Genomic DNA, 21,026 nt, shown 5'->3' on the forward strand with positions numbered 1-21,026 from the left:
AGAATACCTAAACCATTTACGATTTGCAGATGACATTGTGGTCATAAGCCACGATCCCAAAGAATTAGAGGAAAATCTTAATCAGTTATGCACAGTTAGTAAGGATTTTGGACTAAAGATGAATATGGCTAAAACAAAAATAATGATGAACAAGTATGCCACGGAAAGGGAAATAATGATTGAAGGAGCAGTAATTGAAAAGGTGGAGTCATATACTTATCTGGGACAAGTTATCAGCTGTAATAATGATAAATGGCTGGAAGTCAAGAGAAGAATAAATTTTGGATGGATAGCATTCAGGAAATATAGTCACATACTGAAGAGCAATATCGCAGTTTGTCTGAAACGTAAAATAATGAATCAATGTATACTCCCCACCATGACTTATGGAAGTGAAACTTGGGCACTCACCAAAAGAATGGAAGAGAAGCTAAGAACTACACAGCGAAGAATGGAACGAATTATATTGGGAATCAGACTGTTAGATAAGAAGAGAAACACATGGATTAGGCAGCAAACTCAAGTAAAGGACATTCTTATCAAAACTAAAGAACTAAAATGGTCTTGGGCAGGACACATAGCTCGAAGACATGATGACAGATGGACTAAGAAAATAACTGAATGGTACCCAAGAGGAGCTAGAAGAAAACCTGGAAGACAAAGGCGGAGATGGATAGATGAAATTCATGAGTTTTTGAATAGTAAATGGATGGCCAGTGCTCAAAACAGAAGGAACTGGAAAGTTGCTGGAGAGGCCTTCATCCTGCAGTGGATTGAAAATGGCTGATGATGATGATGATGATGAAGTCATTACCAACATTAAATACGGTAATAATAAAGTATATCAGACTCTCAATTTACTGGAAAGAGGATTAACCAGGACAGTTCAAGAACTGCACATAAAAAAAAAAAAAAAAAAAAAAAATCAACCAGAAATCATAAAATTCAAGTCATAACTAGAATAGGTATAAACAGATATTTTGCAAGTCATAAATAAGCGACAAGAACCGGTGATATTTATTATTTATTTTTTTTATGAAAACCCCAAACACGAGAGAACCTATAGTGCTTGGGTTAGAGGTTGAGAAGATGAAAGAAGATATTTGTTGACACTAGACTTCAACTTCTGTAGGCTGTAATTTTCGTGAAATACGTATGAAGGAAAGCTGTTCCAGAAAATGGCAGTTGAATGAATAAATGAGGAAGATGAAAAGTTGGTTCTGTGATTTGAAGTTGGACAGTAAATGGATGTTAGCTGGTGGCAGCACCTGTTTGGACTGTTTTGAAAGAGAGAGTGGGAATTATAGAAGCCAATTCAGAAGAACAGTGCCCATGGAAGTATCTGCAGAAAAGGCAGTCAGCAGAAGGAGTATGTCTATGAGACAGAGAGTGGAGACTATTAGAATGGAGTCATTAATTAGCATAACTGCCCTCTTCTGAATGGAATCTAGAACATGAGAGAGGTTTTGGGAGCACCGCCCCAGATGTAGGAACAATATTATATTCCATGCTAGGGCGGATTTCTGATTTGTACAGAGTGAACAGCTGTTTGGAAGAAAAGCAACACCGAGAGTGAAAGGGGAAAAACCAAGTTTTTTAGATGCAGAGGAAGGAATATTTGTAATATGCTTGTGCCAAGAGAGATTAGAAGTCAGGGTAATCCCCAAAAGAGATATATCATTTTGCCTAGAAATCAGAGTCTCACCAAAGATAAGCATAGGAGCAGAAGACTTCTTTTTGCGAGATATAAGACAAGACTGAGTTTTAGAAGGATTGAAATCAACTAAGTTGTCTTTACCCCACTGGAGAATTACCTGAAGATCGGCGTTTAAGGAATTAGTTGAAGCTGATTGAGCAGGGCAAGGTTTCTCAAAATGGAAAGTGGAATGCAATGTGCTATCATCTGCAAAACTATGGATAGGATTTCCAGTCAATGGAAGAAAGTCATTAATATACAAGAGGAAAAGAGTGGGAGAAAGAACCGAAACTTGGGGGGACACCAGCATTAGTGGAGAAGTTAGAAGTCAGAGAGCCATCTACCATTGCCCTCAGTGAGCGATCAGAGAGAAAACTGGATAACCAATTACAAAAAACAGTTGGAAACCATAAGATGGAAGCTTGTTTAGAAGACCTTTATGCCAAACACGATCGAGAGCCTTTGAGATGTCAAGAGCAACTGCTTGTGTTTCACCAAACATTTCCATTGAATCTGTCCATAAATGGGTAACGTAAGCAAGAATATCACCAGTGGATCGACAATGATGGAATCCATACTGACGATTGTTGATCAGATGGAAGGTTTCTAGGTAGTTTAAGAGTTGGCAGTTAATTGATTTTTCCATTAATTTAGAAAGGGTAGAAGTAATTGCAATGGGACGATAACTGGGTTGGAAGTATCTGTCACCCTTTTTAGGAACTGGCTGGATGAGCAAATTTTCAAGCAGAAGGAAAAACACCTTTGGAATAAGAAAGTGAAAAAAGGCGACAAAGAATAGGAGTAAGTTCAGGAGCACAGGTTTTGAGAACAAGTGGAGAAATACCATCAGGACCTGGAGCTTTCTTAGCATAAAGATTCATCAAAATCCTTCTGATATCCTTTTGACGGAAGACCACAGGAGGCACTGAATGGAGTGTGTTGGGAATGGTGGGAGGTGTTTTACCAAGATCATTAATACATGAGTTGGAAGAAAAATGGGATGCTAGAAGATCAGCTTTATCATTGGCTGAAGTGACAACAGAACCATCTGGTTTGGACGGAGGTGGGAATGCAGAGATGGACAAAAGTTGCGGCCAATAGCTTTGGCAAGAGACCAGAATGCTCGGCTACCATTAGGGCAAGAAGCAAGTTTTCTACTCTTAGCCTGTTCAAACTCTAGTTTGGACTGATTAATAACTCCTTTACAATTGTTGCGAGCTTTGGTTTAGGCAGAAAACGAAACTGAAGAATTCGAAACAAGCCAATTATGATATGCAACATTCTTCTCTTGAACAGCCTTAGCACATTTATTGGAAAACCAAGGTTTGGATAAAGAATGAGATTTTAAAGTGGAGTGTGGAATAAAGGATACCATTCCTACAAGAGTAATTTCACTGACATGATCTGAGCAAAAGTTGACATCATAAGTTTTGAAACCAACCAAGGAAAAGAAGAAAAGAAACCTTGCAGGTCATCCCAATTTGTATCCTTGTAATCCAAACAATAAGAGGCTGGGAATAGCCATGAGATAAAGGCTCTATTGGAGAAGAGATGATCACCAAGTTGTGATCTGAGATGCCTAAAGGACCACTCACTTCGACCGTGCACTCAGAACAGTTTTTTGTGAGAAAAAAAGATCAAGGCTGCATGGTTAGGATTGTCCGGTACTCTTGTAGGTAAATGAACAATCTGTGCAAAGTCATTAGTAATTGCAAAAGCCTCAGCAGTTCGACCAGCTGGGTCGGTGTGACTAGAAAACAGAAAACAGTTGAAGTTATGAACATTAAAATCGCCAAGCAAAATTACCTCACTGTTAGGAAAGTTGGACTGAAGAAAGTCAAGTTGCAAAGAGAGGAAGTCCAAGAGCTCCAAGTGATTAGTGAAGTTGGGAGAACAGTAGAGACACCAGATGAATTTGACACAATGAGGAAGAGAGGGATAGATTTTAAGCCGGAGAAGATCGAAAAAAGGAGATTCCAAATGACCAAGTCTCTGACAGGGAATATCAGAACAGACATATGCACAAGTACCACCTTTGAGATGAAAGGAATCATACAGCGAATAATTTGGGCAACTGAGATGAGCAGTAGTTGAATCAACAGATAACTGAGATTCTCTCAGTAAAAGTACATGGGGTTTGGCAGACTGTAAGTGGAAATGGACATTTTCACACCTGCCACTCAAAAAAAAAGAGACCAAATGTTTAGTTTGATTTAGTGTGTCACATTGATTTGATTGTTTGTTCCATTGCCCTGCAAAAGGACAAATCTTGTTACGCTATTTATGTCAGGAGTGTTGAAATTTTTTTTTTTTATAGGAAGTATTTTATTTTATTTTTTTTTTTTGTTTAGAAATTGGTAAAATGATAAGCAAATGCAACAGTTGTACTTTCAAATTAAACAGAAACTTGAAATTATTCAAAAGTTTGAAAACGGTGCATCCGTTAAATCTTTAAAGAACCATTATAATGTTGGTGACCAAACCATATGCAACATTGTATAAAATAAAGGGAAGCTATTCGATTTAAAATCGACATTGTAAAAAATAAAGGGAAGCATCGTATTAGACACTCGAGTAGTACGTGTTAAGTTTTTTTTCTGTGGTTAACTGTGGGTAACTGAATCAGCAGATACCAAATAAGTGGATATGGGGGCACAACTGTATTAATATTTTAGAAATATTTTATAATATGTGCAAATGCATCATTTTAACATAGCTCTCTACCAAAGTATTTAAATTAATTAACTAAATTAATTAATTACATTGGCATCGTTTTGGTTATATCTCATATTGTGACTGCCTTCACAATGAGTTGCTACGGCATTGTACTACCTAGAAGAAATAACACTTCACCAGTGGAGAAGACTATTGTTATTTATTCTTAGCAGATACCGCCACCCAGACAGCACCGTTTCAAAGCTTGTTGGCTTCTCTTCGGTGGGTGGGCAGGCCGTCTGGGTGGTGGTATCTGCTGAGAATAAATAACAAGAGTCTTCTCCACTGGAGAAGTGTTATTTATTCGAGGTAGTACAATACCATGACAACTCGTTGTGAAGGCAGTCACAATATGAGATATAACCAAATCGATGCCAATGTAATTAATTACCATCATTAGTTGGTCCCACTGTATAGAATTTAAATACTGTCTCAGTCCATCGTAGTCGCCTTTATGAAGGCAATAACCCTTCCCTTTACCGCTAATGGTAAAGGGAAGGGTTATTGCTTTCGTAAAGGCAACTACGATGGACTGAGACAGTATTTAAATTCTATACAGTGGGCCAACTGATGATGTTACCAACAGCAAATTCAAAATGGAAGCATTCAAAGAACTTATCTTGGAAGCTACTAGGCTTTACATACCAACTAAGAAATATTGTCTAAATGGATGGATGTCAGATGAACTAATGAATGCCTAAATGGATGTCAGATGAACTAATGAGACAGATGGCAGAGAAGAAAAATGAATGGGATACATAAAAATTAACACGTGACACAGAAGCCTATGATAGATACAAGTTGATCTGTAACCAAGTTACAAAGGAGGTTAGGCAGGTGAAGGCAGATTACGAGAAATCTTTGGCAAGGGATGCAAAGAAAAACAGCAAAGAGTTCTTTACTTATGTAAACTCTAGAAGGAAGGGGATGAATCAGATTGGTCCACTTGATATCGATGGGTCAACTGTTGATGAACCTACTCAGGTAGCTAACAAACTAAATGAATATTTTGCATTGACATTCACACATGAGGAGTTATTCAACGAGGGGAATGCCAGAGGTGTATTGAACTCTGACAGTAAGCTAGAGAATCTTGTAATACCTGAGAGTAAAGTGGAGGAGAAATTGTTGAAGATAAACACAAGAAAAGCACATAGGGTGGACGGGATCTATCCAGTTATATTAAAGAGGCAGCAAAGGAAGTAAGCAAACCCTTAGCCATAATTATGAGAGCTTCCTTGGATTCAGGGGAGGTACCCACAGACTGGAGATGTGCAAATGTGACCCCATTTCACAAAGGAGGATCAAAGGCTGACACAAGTAATTATAGACCTGTGAGTTTAACTTCTGTTCCAGGAAAATTAATGGAGGCACTGGTTAAAGAAGCACTGCAGGATCATTTAGACAAGACTTCAGTTATAGCTCGGACACAGCATGGTTTTGTTAAGGGGAAGTCTTGCTTGACCAATTTGATTGGATACTATGATGCAGTCACAAAAGAATTGGATGCAGGGAATAGCTTTGATATTATATACTTGGATCTTAGAAAGGCTTTGGATACTGTTGCACATGGAAGACTGCTGCACAAATTGGAGCAGTGTGGCATTGGAGGCAAATTGCTGCTATGGATAAAGGGGTTGGTTGGTTTTGATTTTATTGGCGCATTAGCTACTAAGGCTATAATGTGCCACGACCAGGTCAAATATAAAAAGTTTTAAACTTTCAGTGACCTAATTACTTAAGTCACTATGTCAAAATATCTAACAAATGTATAAAAGGTATAAAAGATAAATCAATAGAAAATCACAATAAAATGTAAATTTTATATACGAGCAAAAACGTTTATTGATTTTAAAAAGCTAAAAACAGCAGACACACGGTCATTGTCGGATAACATCTGACTGAGTGTATAAGGCTCAGCCGGATGACTAAAAACGGTAAAATATAAATCACGTTCTTGTCTAAAACGTGGATACACGGTTAAAATGTGATGAATAGTTAAAATGGTGCCGCAGTTCTCGCACATAGGACAGTCATCTGCCCTCAGCAGAAAAGCATGTGTAAGATGACTGTGTCCTATGCGGAGATGAGCTAGAACAACTTCCTCTTTGCGGTTCCTGCGCAGACTAGACTGCCAGTGTCGAATTACAGGCTTTATCTGATAGGGCTTGTTTGTGACTTGCTCATGCCAAGATTGTTGCCATTGGGAATGTAATTTAGCTTGTATTAGCATTAGCCTTAGTAGAGGCATTTGATGCAAGAAAACAAGCTTATGCAGCATCAGCCAAAAAAAAAAAAAAAAAAACCCACTTCCACTTCACTTCTCTGTTCGTTCAAAATACCTGTCCAGTTGAGCTTTAAACTTATTTAGGCTATCAACCTCCACTACAAGGGATGGAAGTCTGTTCCACCAACCAACTACCCGCTGGCTAAAGGCAAATTTCTGCACATCTATCCGACATCCGTCCTTCCTCAATTTGAATTTATGCCCTCTCAGGTGATTATTCTGAGCTAGAGAAAGAATCCCATCAGCATTGAGCATGCTCAAACCATTCAATGCTTTATACACCTCTATCAGATCACCTCGCTGGTGCCTAGTCTCCAGACACTGTAATTTGCAAAACTTAAGCCTTTCTTCGTAAGAGCACCCCTTTGTTCCATTCACTAATCTTGTTGCCCTTCTCTGTACTCGTCCAGCAGCTCTACATCCTTCTTGAAATGAGGCCTCCAGACCTGTATACAGTACTCTAGGTGTGGCCTGACCATTGCCTTATACAAGGGAATAATCACCTCCTTATCCCTGCTGGAAACATTCCTGTATATCATTGACAATACTCCATGAGCTACTCTTGCAGCCCATCTGCACTGCTCAGAGAACTTCATATCTGCCTGCACAACCACCCCAAGTCCCTTTCATTCTCTACCACTGTCAGTGTAGTACCACAGAGTTGATACGTTGCTCTGGGGTTGCTGTTTCCCACGTGTAGTACTTTACATTTGTCAATGTTAAACTTTATTTGCCACCTCTCAGCCCATCTGCTCAACCTTTCCAGATCCTGTTGCAGCAGCATAGTGTCAGTAGTGTCCTTGACAACCCTGCCAACCTTTGTATCGTCTGCAAACTTGGACATTAAGCTTGATATACCATCATCAATATCATTTATAAATACAGAAAACAATAATGGACCCAACACTGAGCCCTGAGGGACTCCACTAATAACATTAGTCCACGATGAGCAGTGTCCATTGATTATCACTCTCTGTCTTCTCCCCCTCAACCACCCCTTTATCCATAGCAGCAATTTGCCTCCAATGTCACACTGCTCCAATTTGTGCAGCAGTCTTCCATGTGCAACAGTATCAAAAGCCTTTCTAAGATCCAAGTATATAATAACAAAGCTATTCCCTGCATCCAGTTCTTTTGTGACTGCATCATAATATCCAATCAAATTGGTCAGGCAAGACTTCCCCTTAACAAAACCATGCTGTGTCCGAGCTATAACTGAAGTCTTGTCTAAATGATCCTGCAGTGCTTCTTTAACCAGTGCCTCCATTAATTTTCCTGGAACAGAAGTTAAGCTCACAGGTCTATAATTACTTGTGTCAGCCTTTGATCCTCCTTTGTGAATTGGGGTCACATTTGCACATTTCCAGTCTATGGGTACCTCCCCTGAGTTCAAGGAAGCCCTCATAATTATGGCTAAGGGTTTGCTTACTTCCTTTGCTGCCTCCTTTAATATAACTGGATTGATCCCATCCACCCCGGGTGCCTTTCTTGTGTTTATCTTCAACAGTTTCTCCTCCACTTTACTCCCAGTTATTTCAAAATTCTGTAGCTTACTGCTAGAGTTGAATACAACTCTGGCATTCCCCTCGCTGAATAACTCCTCACGTGTGAATGTCGATGCAAAATATTCATTTAGTTTGTTAGCTACCTCAGCAGGGTCATCAACAGTTGACCCAACAATATCAAGTGGACCAATCTGATTCATCCCCTTCCTTCTAGAGTTTACATAAGTAAAGAACTCTTTGCTGTTTTTCTTTGCATCCCTTGCCAAGGATTTCTCGTAATCTGCCTTCGCCTGCCTAACCTCCTTTGTAACTTGGTTGCATATCAACTTGTATCTATCATAGGCTTCTGTGTCATGTGTTAATTTGTAAGTATCCCATGCATTTTTCTTCTCTGCCATATGCCTCATTAGTTCATCTGACATCCATTTTGGCCTAAACCTTGAACAATATTTCTTAGTTGGTATGTAAAGCCTAGTAGCTTCCAAGATTAATTCTTTGAATGCTTCCCATTTTGAATTTGCTGTTGGTAACATCATCAGTTGGTCCCACTGTATAGAATTTAAATACTGTCTCAGTCCATCGTAGTCGCCTTTACAGAAGCAATATCCCTTCCCTTTACCCCTAATGGTAGTTACCCCTTTGAGTAAATCCCACTTCAGCACACTGTGATCGCTGCCACCTAGTGGTTCATTTATCTGCAGATTCTTAATGCATGAAGAATCACTGCTGATAATCAAAGCAAGAGTATTACTCCCTCTAGTTGCCTCCCGAACATGCTGATGTAGAAAACAATCATCCAATAAATCCACAAAAGCCCTGCTAGTGTGTGAGTAACCAGCCCCCAAATTCCAGTCAATATCTGAGAAATTAAAATCTCCCATTATAAGACTCTCTGATTTACTGGTCCACTCTATTTCCCTGTACAGTTTCTTATTATACTCATCAGAGTCATTAGGCCTATAGCACACTCCTACTCTCAATTTTGATCTTCCAATGCTTATGTCACTCCAAACTTACTCAACACTGCACTGTCCAGCGATGTCGACTGGCTTCACTTCCTTGGTTTTTATGTGTTTCTTAACTAACAGCATAACCCCTCCCCCCTTCCTATCCTGTCTCTCCTTTCTGTAGACGTTATACCTCATCAGGGATGAGGTATAATCGGATGAGGATTATACCTCATCCCTGATAAAGCCTGCAGTGTACTTGAAGAGTCAGTGTACACAATACATCTTTGGTGCTTACGGGTTTTAATATGGTCCAAGGCTAGCTCAATAGCATACAACTCAGCTGTATATATGCTGCATTCGTGGGGAATCTTCCCAGATATAGTACTATCTGGAAAGGCAGCAGCAGATGCTACAGACAACTCTGATTTCGAGCCATTGGTGAACACAGGGAGAAAATCAGAGTAATCGGATCGGTGGGCAGCATAGAGTTGTTGGTAGACAGAGGATGGAGTTATGGACTTACCCCAACTTTTAATGGAGAAGTCACATGATGGTAAGCGAGCAAGCCAGGTGGAAGTGGTTGCCTTGGTGACTGGGCAACATTGTCCACCGTGATATTGAGCTCTTTGAGAAGCTCTTGGACACGGATGCCAAAGGATCGGTTAAGAGTCTGACGGGTTTTATAAAGCGTTTCCCATCGTGGCTCAAAAACACAAGTCCACCTTGGGATTTTAGTTTAAAGGTATATTTTAGCGACAATTGCTTTCGTCGGAGCAATAGTGGTGGTTCACCAGCTTTGACGTATAAACTCTGGACAGGAAATGTTCTGAATGCTCCAGTAGCTGTTCGAATGGCTTGGTGGTGGAGTGGATCTAGCCACCATAGTACGCTATTTCTAGCCGATGCGTACACTTGGGACCCATAGTCTAATTTTGAACGAACAAGCGCACGATAAAGGCGGAGTAAAGTGCACCGGTCTGCCCCCCATTTATTTGAGGAGATGGCACGAAGGAGATTCAATCCCCTCGTGCACTTTGTTCATAGTTGACGGATATGTGGTAAAAATGTCAACTCCTTATCAAATGTGAGGCCCAAGAATTTTGTCTCAGGAACTACTGGAATGATGTGTTGTCCGAGTCTGAGTTCTGGTTCAGGGTGAAGGTTCCGTTTGCGACAAAAGTGTACGCAGACGGTCTTCTGAGGTGACAGCCTGAAACCATTAGCCATTGCCCAAGTTTTGACATGGCCAATGGCATGCTGCAATTGTCGTTCAATAACCCTCATGTTGCACGACTGACAGAAGATGGTAAAATCATCAACAAAGAGGGCGCTATTTACAGTTGGAGGAAGCTGTTCGGTAATAGAATTAACTTTGATAGCAAAAAGCGTAACAGTTAACACTGACACTTGGGGGATTCCTTCCTCTTGACAAAAAGATTGAGAGAGAACGGAGCTGACACGAACTTGGAATGACCGGTTCACTAAGAAACTTTTAATGAAGAGGGCTAGATGGCCCCTCAGACCAAGATAATAGATATCCTTTAAGATTCCAAATCTCCAAGCCGTGTCATATGCTTTTTCGATATCAAAGAAAATTGACACCAGGTGTTCGCGTTTAAGGAAAGCATCTCGGATAGATGTTTTCAGTTTTATAAGATGGTCAAGTGTTGACCTGTTCCTTCGGAAACCACACTGAACTTTGGAAAGGAGGTCATTCGCTTCTAAATACCACTCGAGACGGGCATTCACCATCCTTTTCAGGATCTTGCACAAGCAGCTTGTCAGAGCAATTGGACGGTAATTACTCGGAAATTTTGGACCTTTTCCTGGCTTTGGAAAGGCAAGCACGATTGCCTTATGCCAGGAGTCTGGAAATTCATCTTCAAGATAAACTCTGTTGTACAAACAGAGCAACTGTTCCAGAGATTCAGACGAAAGATGCTTAATCATCTCATAATGGATGTCATCTGGCCGTACGGCACTCGACTGGGAGAGTGATAGTGCCGCTTTCATTTCCCATTCTGTGAAGGGTTGATTGTATTCTTCACAGTTCTTTGATTGTAATTTCAAATGTTGCCTTTTGGCATTTCTTTTTAGGGCCAGAAACTCAGGGTGGTAAGATGTTTTGGCATACACTTTAGCAAATGTCTCACCAAGAGTGTTTGCAATTGTAGTTTGGTCTGCAATTGCACATCCATTATGCTCCAGGATCAAGGAAGGGTGTGATGTGTATTTCCCCTTCATTTTCCGGACTTTATCCCAGACAAGCTTAGATGATGAAGCCTGGCTGATAGAAGATGTGAATTTGATCCAAGATTGCTTCTGACTCTGACGTCTTACGTAATGTGCTTTAGCACGTGCGCGTTTGAATGTTATTAAGTTATCTGCGGTGGGGTAGCGGGGAAAAATACCCCACACTTTGTTTTGAGATTTTCTTGCTGCAGTGCAATTAGAATTCCACCATGGTTTTGGAAATGGTGGAAACTGAGACGAAGGCTTTGGAATTGCAATTGCCGCTGCTTGGACAACAGCGTCTGTAACGTACTTTGCGCATCATTAATCGGATCTTTGATGACTGTGTTGGTATCAAATGATGCTAGTTCTTTGAAGGCGTTCCAGTCAGCGTGACCGATCTTCCACCGTGGCATCCTAGACGGGTGGCATGGTCTCCCTTTGCAAAGGGTGGATATTACGGGGAAGTTGTCACTGCCATAAATGTTGTCTTCAACCTCCCATGTACACACGGGAAGGAGAGAGGGAGAGCATATAGAGAGATCGATCCCGGTAAAAGTAGAGGTAGGCATATGGCAAAAGGTGTTAAGTCCAACATTTAGCAGGGCCAGGTCATTGTTTTCAAGCATGTGCTCTATAGTCCGACCCCTTCCATTGATGTCAGCACTACTCCACAGAGTATTGTGTCCATTAAAATCCCCTAGTAATAAAAAAGGGGGCGGCAATTGTCTAATGAGATCATCAAGGTCTGCCTGGGGGATGTCGTTCCCAGGTGGCAAATAGATGGAACAAACAGTTAAGATAAACCCTACAGTAACTTGAACTGCTACAGCCGCTAAGTTGGTGGTAAGTGGTGTAGCTTGAAATGGGGTGTGGTTACCCACAAGGATGGCGACTCCTCCATGGGCAGGTCCATCCGCATCTCTGTCTTTTCGAATAACTAAAAAGTTACAGAAGTATGGGTTCTCATCTGCCTTTAAATATGTCTCCTGTAAGCAAAAGCAAGTAGGCTCATGCTTACTCAGGAGCACCTTGATGTCTTCACTATTTCGATGGAATCCGCGACAATTCCATTGTAGAAATTTAACCTTACCCATTATTTGGATTTGTTAGGTCCATCAGGTGGTTTCCGAAGGGCTGAGGGCTTCATTTTCTCAGTCCTGGCTTTATCTTTCTTTGGAAACACAGGTCGTTGACCTGTGTCCATATCTTCTTCTGCAAAGATTTCCAGGACTGGGTCATCTGATACCTCCTTATCCTCGATCTCCATTGTTTGTTGTATTGCAGGTGACTCTTCCGATATTTGCATCTTTTCTTTACCACTTGGTTTTGGTAGTGGTGGAGCATTAGGAGGTACGGAAATAGGAGTGGCAGCTGAATGAGTTTTTTGGGTGGGCTTTTGTGAATGCAATAAATAGCGTGCAATCGGAGTAAATGAGTCTTTTGGTGGTACAGTCATCTCGGTTTGTGTACCGATGGTGCACTTCGCAGAAACCTTCTGGGCGTATGAAGGTTTCCCGCTATTTATCGGTTGAATGCGTTTTCTGGCCTCCTGATAGGATATGTTCAGCTCTGTTTTTATTTTTTGAATTTCTTTCTTGTCCTCCAACCTCTGGCATGCTCTAGAATAGGCAGGGTACTCTCCTTTGCAATTTATACAAATTGGCTTGGAAGCTGAGCATTCCTTGCTCTCGTGGTCTTTCGTACCACATCGAGCACAGGCAGGATTACCACGACAAGCTGTTTGTGAATGGCCGTATTTCTGACATCTAAAACACCTCAGTGGATTTGGAATGTAAAGCCTCACTGGGCAGTTTAAGTAGCCTGCCTTGATGGAACTTGGAGGCCGTGGGGTGTTAAATGTTAGGATGAGGACTCGGGTAGGGATGAGATTCCCATCCTTCTGCACTGATATTCTTTTGACAGCTGTCACTCCTTGGTCTTTTAGTTCAGAGCAGATCTCTTCTTCGGAGACATGAAGAAGATCCCACTCTGAAATGACACCTTGTGAAGAGTTCAAAGTTTTGTGGGGTGTTACACTGATCGGTATTCCCCCTATGGATGTCGCGTTCAGGATTCTTTCTGCATGCTTGGTGCTTGAAGCTTCGACTAAAAGATTGTCAGAACGCAGCCGTTTTACTGATTTTGGTGGTCCTGCCAATCCTTCTAATCCTTTCTGGATGAAGAAGGGTGACATCTTCCCAACTGACTGCTCTCCAGTAGAATGGAGAATGAGGAAAAGTGGTGTTATAGATTAGGTTAGGTTTGGTTGGTTTTTAGGAGCATTAGCAACTAAGGCCATAATTGCTCCGGGATATGTGGTGGTCATTCCTTGACCTTTCCGCATCCTCCGTATTTGGTGGTGACGGGCTCGAGCCCTGGTCTAATCACGAAGCGTGTGCTGCGCACTGCAGCTCCTTCCCAACTGGCTATGGAGGCGCCGGTGTTATAGATGGTGTTTTATCCTCAGTTCTGGCTCTTTTGGCAGAATTGGTGTCATTCTCTTCTGATCGATTAGGTAGGTGCCTTGTTGGGGACCAGAAGAAATTAAATTTAAATTACTCATAAGAGTAAAGAGAAAGTGTCTGATGCCTAAGTACCTCACCCACCACCAGGCCCTATGAGGGGACGCCCACTCGTGAACTAGCAGGTACTGTGTACATGAATGGGACGCCGAGTTCGCTTAGGAGCACCATACCCACGTTACCAATAAGTCTTTATCCCGTCCCAGGACCAACGGGAGGGAGACTTATTGGAACGCAGTTGACCCTAGCAGTAAAAAAAAACCACCCGCAGATTGATCCCAGTCAGGCCGGTACGGGACCTCCCGTCTTGTTGAAGCAGGGGCCAAAGTGGTGTATTAAGGCTGGGCCCCTCAACCACCAGGATCCCCCTTTCCGAAATCCACAGTTCGCGGCGCACGGCTGCACACGCCGGATTCCAAAGATGTAACCCTGGAACCAAGGTATGGGCGTTAGATTCCAGTGATGCTAGGATAAAGGGGTGGTTGAGGGGGAGAAGACAGAGAGTGGTAATCAATGGATACTGCTCATCATGGACTAATGTTATTAGTGGAGTCCCTCAGGGTTCAGTGTTGGGTCCATTTATTGTTTTCTGTATTTATAAATGATATTGACGATGGTATATCAAGCTTAATGTTCAAGTTTGCAGACGATACAAAGGTTGGCAGGGTTGTCAAGGACACTACTGACACTATGCTGCTGCAACAGGATCTGGAAAAGTTGAGCAGATGGGCTGAGAGGTGACAAATGAAGTTTAACATTGACAAATGTAAAGTACTACATATGGGAAACAGCAACCCCAGAGCAACGTATCAATTCTGTGGTACTACACTGACAGTGGTAGAGAATGAAAGGGACCTGGGGGTGGTTGTGCAGGCAGATATGAAGTTCTCTCAGCAGTGCAGACGGGCTGCAAGAGTAGCTCATGGTGTATTGTCAATGATATATAGGAATTTTTCTAGCAGGGATAAGGAGGTGATTATTCCCTTGTATAAGGCAATGGTCAGGCCCCACCTAGAGTATTGTATACAGGTCTGGAGGCCTCATTTCAAGAAGGATGTAGAGCTGCTGGAACGAGTACAGAGAAGGGCAACAAGATTAGTGAATGGAACAAAGGGGTGCTCTTACGAAGAAAGGCTTAAGTTTTGCAAATTACAGTGTCTGAAGATTAGGCACCAGCGAGGTGATCTGATAGAGGTGTATAAAGCTTTGAATGGTTTGAGCATGCTCAATGCTGATGGGATTCTTCCTCTTGCTCAGAATAATCACCTGAGAGGGCATAAATTCAAATTGAGGAAAGGCAGATGTAGGATAGACGTGCGGAAATTTGCCTTTAGCCAGGGGGTGGTTGGTTGGTGGAACAGACTTCCATCCATTGTCGTGGAAGTTGATAGCCTAAATAAGTTTAAGGCTCAGCTGGACAGGTATTTCGAATGAACAGAGGGGTGAAGTGGAAGTGGTTTTTTTTTTTTTTTTTTTTTTTTTGCTGATGCTGCATAAGCTTGTTTTCTTGCATCAAATGCCTCTACTAATGCTAATGCTAATTTAACTACTTCGGTAGATAGCTACGTTAAAATGATGCATTTGCACTAACCTACATATTAATCATTCTACCTCGTAGCATGAGGCTTTGCCCTTAAATACTTTATAGTCTATATTCCTGCGCACCATCAGGCATTTCTCATATTGCGGCGAAGTTATACTTCATAACTGGGTTGTCACTATTACAACATCAGGGTACCTGCCCACTCACCGAAGAGAAGCCAACAAGCTTTGAAACGGTGCTGTCTGGGTGGTGGTATCTGCTAAGAATAAATAACAATAGTCTTCACCACTGGTGAAGTGTTATTTATTTGAGGTAGTACAATACCATGGCAACTCGTTGTGAAGGCAGTCACAATATGAGATATAACCAAAATGATGCCAATTTAATTTATTTATTTAACTACTTTAGTAGATAGCTATGTTAAAATGATGCATTTGCACTAACCTACATATTAGTCATTCTACCACGTAGCATGAGGCCTTTACCCTTAAATACTTTATAGTTTACAAAATATATTAAAAATTCAGTAACTAACTACTAATATGTCTTGGGTCCTTGGATCTATTTTTGCCACATAAAAGGCTTTTTCATGTCCACCAATATGACACCCTTGTCCCACTGTCCAATGATGAATGCCTGTAATAGGAATTAAAACAAGGTCAAAGTTATACCTGGATACATAGTTAAGATGTTTAAGGTTTGGTAATTTTATAACTTACAGAGAATTTGTTATTATCCATTCAACTTAATGTTAAATCTATCATTATCTTTTTTTTTTTTTTTTGATTTGGTAGTTGTTGGTGCATCGGCTTCTGTGGCCATATTACACCTCCCAAGGTTTTTGCAGTACTTTGATCCAAGCCCGAGGCGGGAATCGAACCCGCGACCTTTGGGTTGCCGGGCAGGTACTTTACCCACTCGGCTAGCCCGGTCGGCCTATCATTATCTACTACAGGATGTTCCACGTAAAACTGGCCCACCTCATACAGGTGTGATATTCATTTTTGAACAACTCTTATGTGAAGTTGTTCAAAGAATGAATTTTAGCAAAGTCATTTCAGTTTGTGTTGCTCAACATGCAGTCGGCTTTGGCGTTCGTAAGTGTTAGGTGTGTGAGAATATCATTAAGAATTCCATATTCTGGGCAAGAAAGGATTTTTATAGTGGAAGCCTATGTACTCGCCCTTTTAAGGAATTGTTTTCTGAGAAATTTCCTATTGCTACCATCCCAGCTAAGAGTACTATTCAGTGCACTTGCAAAATGGTGGACAACAGGTTCCATTGTAAATGCACGAGAAATTGTCTAGCACTGTTAGAACTCCAGAGGACTCCAACAAACCGGAGTGAAACCAACTTTTGTTTTTGTTTTTGTGTACAGTCAGCCTTCGTATAGCACGATAGTTGTGTTCCTAGAAACCCTCGTGCAATGCAAAATCGTGCAATACGAACAACAGGCCCTATGGTTATTTATTTATTTATTTGGTTTTTAGGAGCATTAGCAACTAAGGCCATATTGCTCCGGGAGATACAGTAGTCATTTCCTGACCTTTCCGCATCCTCCGTATTTGGTGGTGATGGGCGCGAACCCCGGTATAATCAAGAAGCGTGTGCTATGCACTGCTGCTCCTTCCCACCTGGCTACGTAGGCGCCTGGCCCTATGGAAAAAAATAGGGTTAGGTGCCGACTACCCAAGATTGAACACACATTTGTAACCAAAACATTACCAAACACAATAAATAATCGTAATAAAATACGTAAGTATTTTATTACAGCTATTACGTAATAAAATATTGCTAATGCTTTTGCTTCTATCGTAAGCAAACTTGTTTTTTGTTTGATTTTCTATCCAAACAGATGACAGCCGTTCCATCTCTTCTAATTCTTTGTGTCTTAATCTAATGGATTTTAATTACACTTTGAATTATTCCTGCTATGAAAGTTGTTTTTATTTTCTCTGCATTCTTTGTAATTCTGGACGTTTTCTCATTTAGGTCTGTAGCACGTGCAATATCACATGGTCTTTTATTTCGCTCAAAGCGTTTCACAATTTCATATTTTTTCTCTTTCGACAGAGGCAGACTGGCCATAAGCCTTACCGTAGAAACTCCGGTTGGCCGGAGGTCGCTGTGATTTTGGCCATAAACGCTAGTATGAGGCCACTATAAATTTGCCAGGGTAAGAATTTTTGGCCCAGTCTGCCTCTGTTTATCATATTGCTTTTCTTTTTCTCTCTGAATCTGTAGTGTCTTCACCAGGGCACTTCCTTTTCTCACCTTTTAAGTATTTTACTAATTTTTAGGGAATAAAGCACAATTACAAAATGAGGAGGCACGCTTGATACACATAAACAAAGCTGCGCGCGTGTAGCAACTGAATAAACAACACCGTAAAGGCAGAGATACACTATTAACACTTCACATTTTACTAAAGCACATTTCTAGGGGTTACTACAATAAAACAATAAAACCAAATTCCAGTTGTGTTTCTGCTAATGGAATCTGTTATAAACTGGTAGTAAACTCGATCTAATTGCATTTGCGATTATACCGATAGCTGGAATTGTGTGGGTTTTTACGTTATTATGGTGAAATGTGTTTCCTCTTCACTGATATAAGAAACATAAATACATTTTCAGAATCTTCTCTTAATTCCTATTGTGTTGCGTTCGGTTGGGGTGATTCTGCATTCGACTGCCATTTCTTGTAAACACAAAGGCGAATCGTGCATAAGCGAATTCGGTTCGTGTTATATAAGATATCGTTCCCCTATTTATAAATCGTGTATGATCGAATTCGTGTAATGTAAACGTGTTATACGAGGACTGACTGTACTTCATTACCTGAAATTTAAACCCTATTACATGATTACTGTCAGAATTACTGCCACCTGATGCAGCAAAATGTCTGAATTATTGTGAGTGGCTTGTTAACAAGATTGCAGATGGTGAACTTGACCCACTGCTTTATTTCATGAGTGATGAGCTATGGTTCCATCTTTCTGGTCATGTGAATTATCATAACACTCGATACTGGTGTGCCAAAAATCCTAACAACTTACATCAGAAACTGCTTCACGACCAAAAAAATTGGGGTATGGTGTGCAGTTTCTGGCAATCAAATCATCAGCCCAATATTTTTTGACACTACAGTGAACATAGCAGTTTATCTTCGATTTTTGAGAACTTCTACACTCAGTTAACAGAACAAGAGCATGAAAACTGTTACTTTCAACAGGATGGTGCCACATGTCACATGAATCACTGGACAGTGTTCATGACAGTTTCACAGAGGAATGCACAGTTGCCAAAGGACTGTGGCTGCTGTGTTCTCCAGATTTGTCTTTTTTGTGACTTTTACCTGTGGGGTTATTTGAAAGGAAAAATTTATGAGCACAGCCACCCCACACAATAAATGAACTGAAGGACAGCATTTGAAGAAATATTGAGGCTACTAACGTCACTGTTTTGCATTGGGTCACCTTGAATATGATTACACGTGCACAAAAGTGTATACTTGCACAAGGACATCATTCCCAGCATCTGTTATAACTGTGTGTACATTTGGAGAGAATAAATAAAGTTACTTTTGACTGAGTTTATTTGTGTTTATCTCATTTTACTCCTGTCTAGATTTCTCTAATTATTTTGCCAGTGACTGGGGCCAGTTTTACGTGAAACACCCTGTATAATTATATTTTTGCTAACAGGCACATGGTAAAACACTGATCAGATTTGCAGGATGTACTCCTGATGTGAGAAGTAATAATTCTCATAAAATAAAAGATAGGGTATATCTATTAGATATATTCGATATAGGTATACCTATATTAGGTATACTGAAGACTAATAGCAATTGGCTATTAGTCTTCAGTAGAAATGTAGAAACAACACAAAAATCCATCTTCCAAATTTCCATCTGTGGAAGTTGATAGTTTAATAAATTCATGGAAGAACTAGACAAACTAACTTTTGGAGGGAATGGATAGGTGAAAATAGGAAGTATTTTTTTTCCGGCTGATATTGCATAAGCTTGCTTTTTCCATCATATCCCACTACTAATGCTAGTGCTAAATAATACAAAAAATATAAAAAACTACTACTTTGAAACAGGGATATATGTGGTTTGCTACTAGAATTAGTAGTGGCAAATGATGCAAGGAAGCAAGTTTTAACAGTAGCCACAGGCAGATGTGAAAGTGATTCTTGCACTGCTTCTACTGGAATGAGCAGCAGCCTGGAAAACAAGTTGCAGCGTATTTCAGAGACTGCTGGAAGTCACTGCGGAACCAGTAAACACATGGGTTGTGTTAGGATAGCTAAGAATAGGAACAGGTGAATGTACACCTGTTGCTGCTGTGGATAAAGGGGTGGATGAGGGGGAGAAGACAGAGAGTGGTAATCAATGGACACTGCTCGTCGTGGACTAATGTTATTAGTGGAGTCCCTCAGGGCTCAGTGTTGGGTCCATTATTGTTTTCTGCATTCATAAATGATATTGATGAGGGTATATCTAAGCTTAATGTTGAAGTTTGCAGACGATACAAAGGTAGGCAGGGTTGCCAAGGACACTACTGACACTATGCTGCAGCAACAGGATCTGGAAAGGTTGAGCAGATGGGCTGAGAGGTGGCAAATGAAGTTTAACATTGACAAATGTAAAGTACTACACATGGGAAACAGCAACCCAAGAGCAACGTATCAACTCTGTGGTACTACACTGACAGTGGTAGAGAATGAAAGCGACCTGGGGGTGGTTGTGCAGGCAGATATGAAGTTCTCTGAGCAGTGCAGACGGGTGGCAAGAGTAGCTCATGGTGTATTGTCAATGATATATAGGAATTTTTCTAGCAGGGATAAGGAGGTGATTATTCCCTTGTATAAGGCAATGGTCAGGCCACACCTAGAGTACTGTATACAGGTCTGGAGGCCTCATTTCAAGAAGGATGTAGAGCTGCTGGAACAAGTACAGAGAAGGGCAACAAGATTAGTGAATGGAACAAATGGGTGCTCTTACGAAGAGAGGCTTAAGTTTTGCAAATTACGGCATCTGGAGACTAGGCACCAGCGAGGTGATCTGATAGAGGTGTATAAAGCTTTGAATGGTTTGAGCATGCTCAATGCTGATGGGATTCTTCCTCTCGTTCAGAATAATCACCTGGAAGGGCATAAATTCAAATTGAGGAAAGACAGATGTAGGACAGTCGTGCGGAAATTTGCCTTTAGCCAGCGGGTGGTTGGTTGGTGGAACAGACTTCCATCCCTTGTCATGGAAGTTGATAGCCTAAATAAGTTTAAGGCTCAGCGGGACAGGTATTTTGAATGAACAGAGGGGTGAAGTGGAAGTGGTTTTTTTTTTTTTTTTTTTTTTTTGACTGATGCTGCATAAGCTTGCTTTCTTGCATCAAATGCCTCTACTAATACTAATGATAATGCTAATGCTACACCAATGCTAGGAGTTTGGTAAATAAATTCAATGAATTTGAGGTGTTGCTCAAAACATCAAAGGCAGATATTGTTGGGATGTCAGAGACTGGTGTCACACAGATATAAGGAATGCAGAACTGGAATTTGGGG

At 40.9% G+C, this 21,026-nt stretch overlaps 1 protein-coding gene across 1 annotated transcript in view; it reads right to left on the reverse strand.

The window, feature by feature from the left end:
- LOC150090459 (mitochondrial tRNA-specific 2-thiouridylase 1) overlaps positions 1-21,026 on the reverse strand; it is a 190,487-nt gene that overhangs the window by 56,809 nt on the left and 112,652 nt on the right. Inside the window, exon 7 of the mRNA XM_090390324.1 lies at positions 15,989-16,089. Within this exon, the coding sequence (XP_090246450.1) occupies positions 15,989-16,089 (101 nt within the window). The remainder of the gene's footprint in view (positions 1-15,988; positions 16,090-21,026) is intronic.

This window comes from Mastigoproctus giganteus, chromosome 2, assembly GCF_048544385.1.
Source record: "Mastigoproctus giganteus isolate SK-2022 chromosome 2, ASM4854438v1, whole genome shotgun sequence".
NCBI lineage: Eukaryota > Metazoa > Arthropoda > Arachnida > Uropygi > Thelyphonidae > Mastigoproctus > Mastigoproctus giganteus.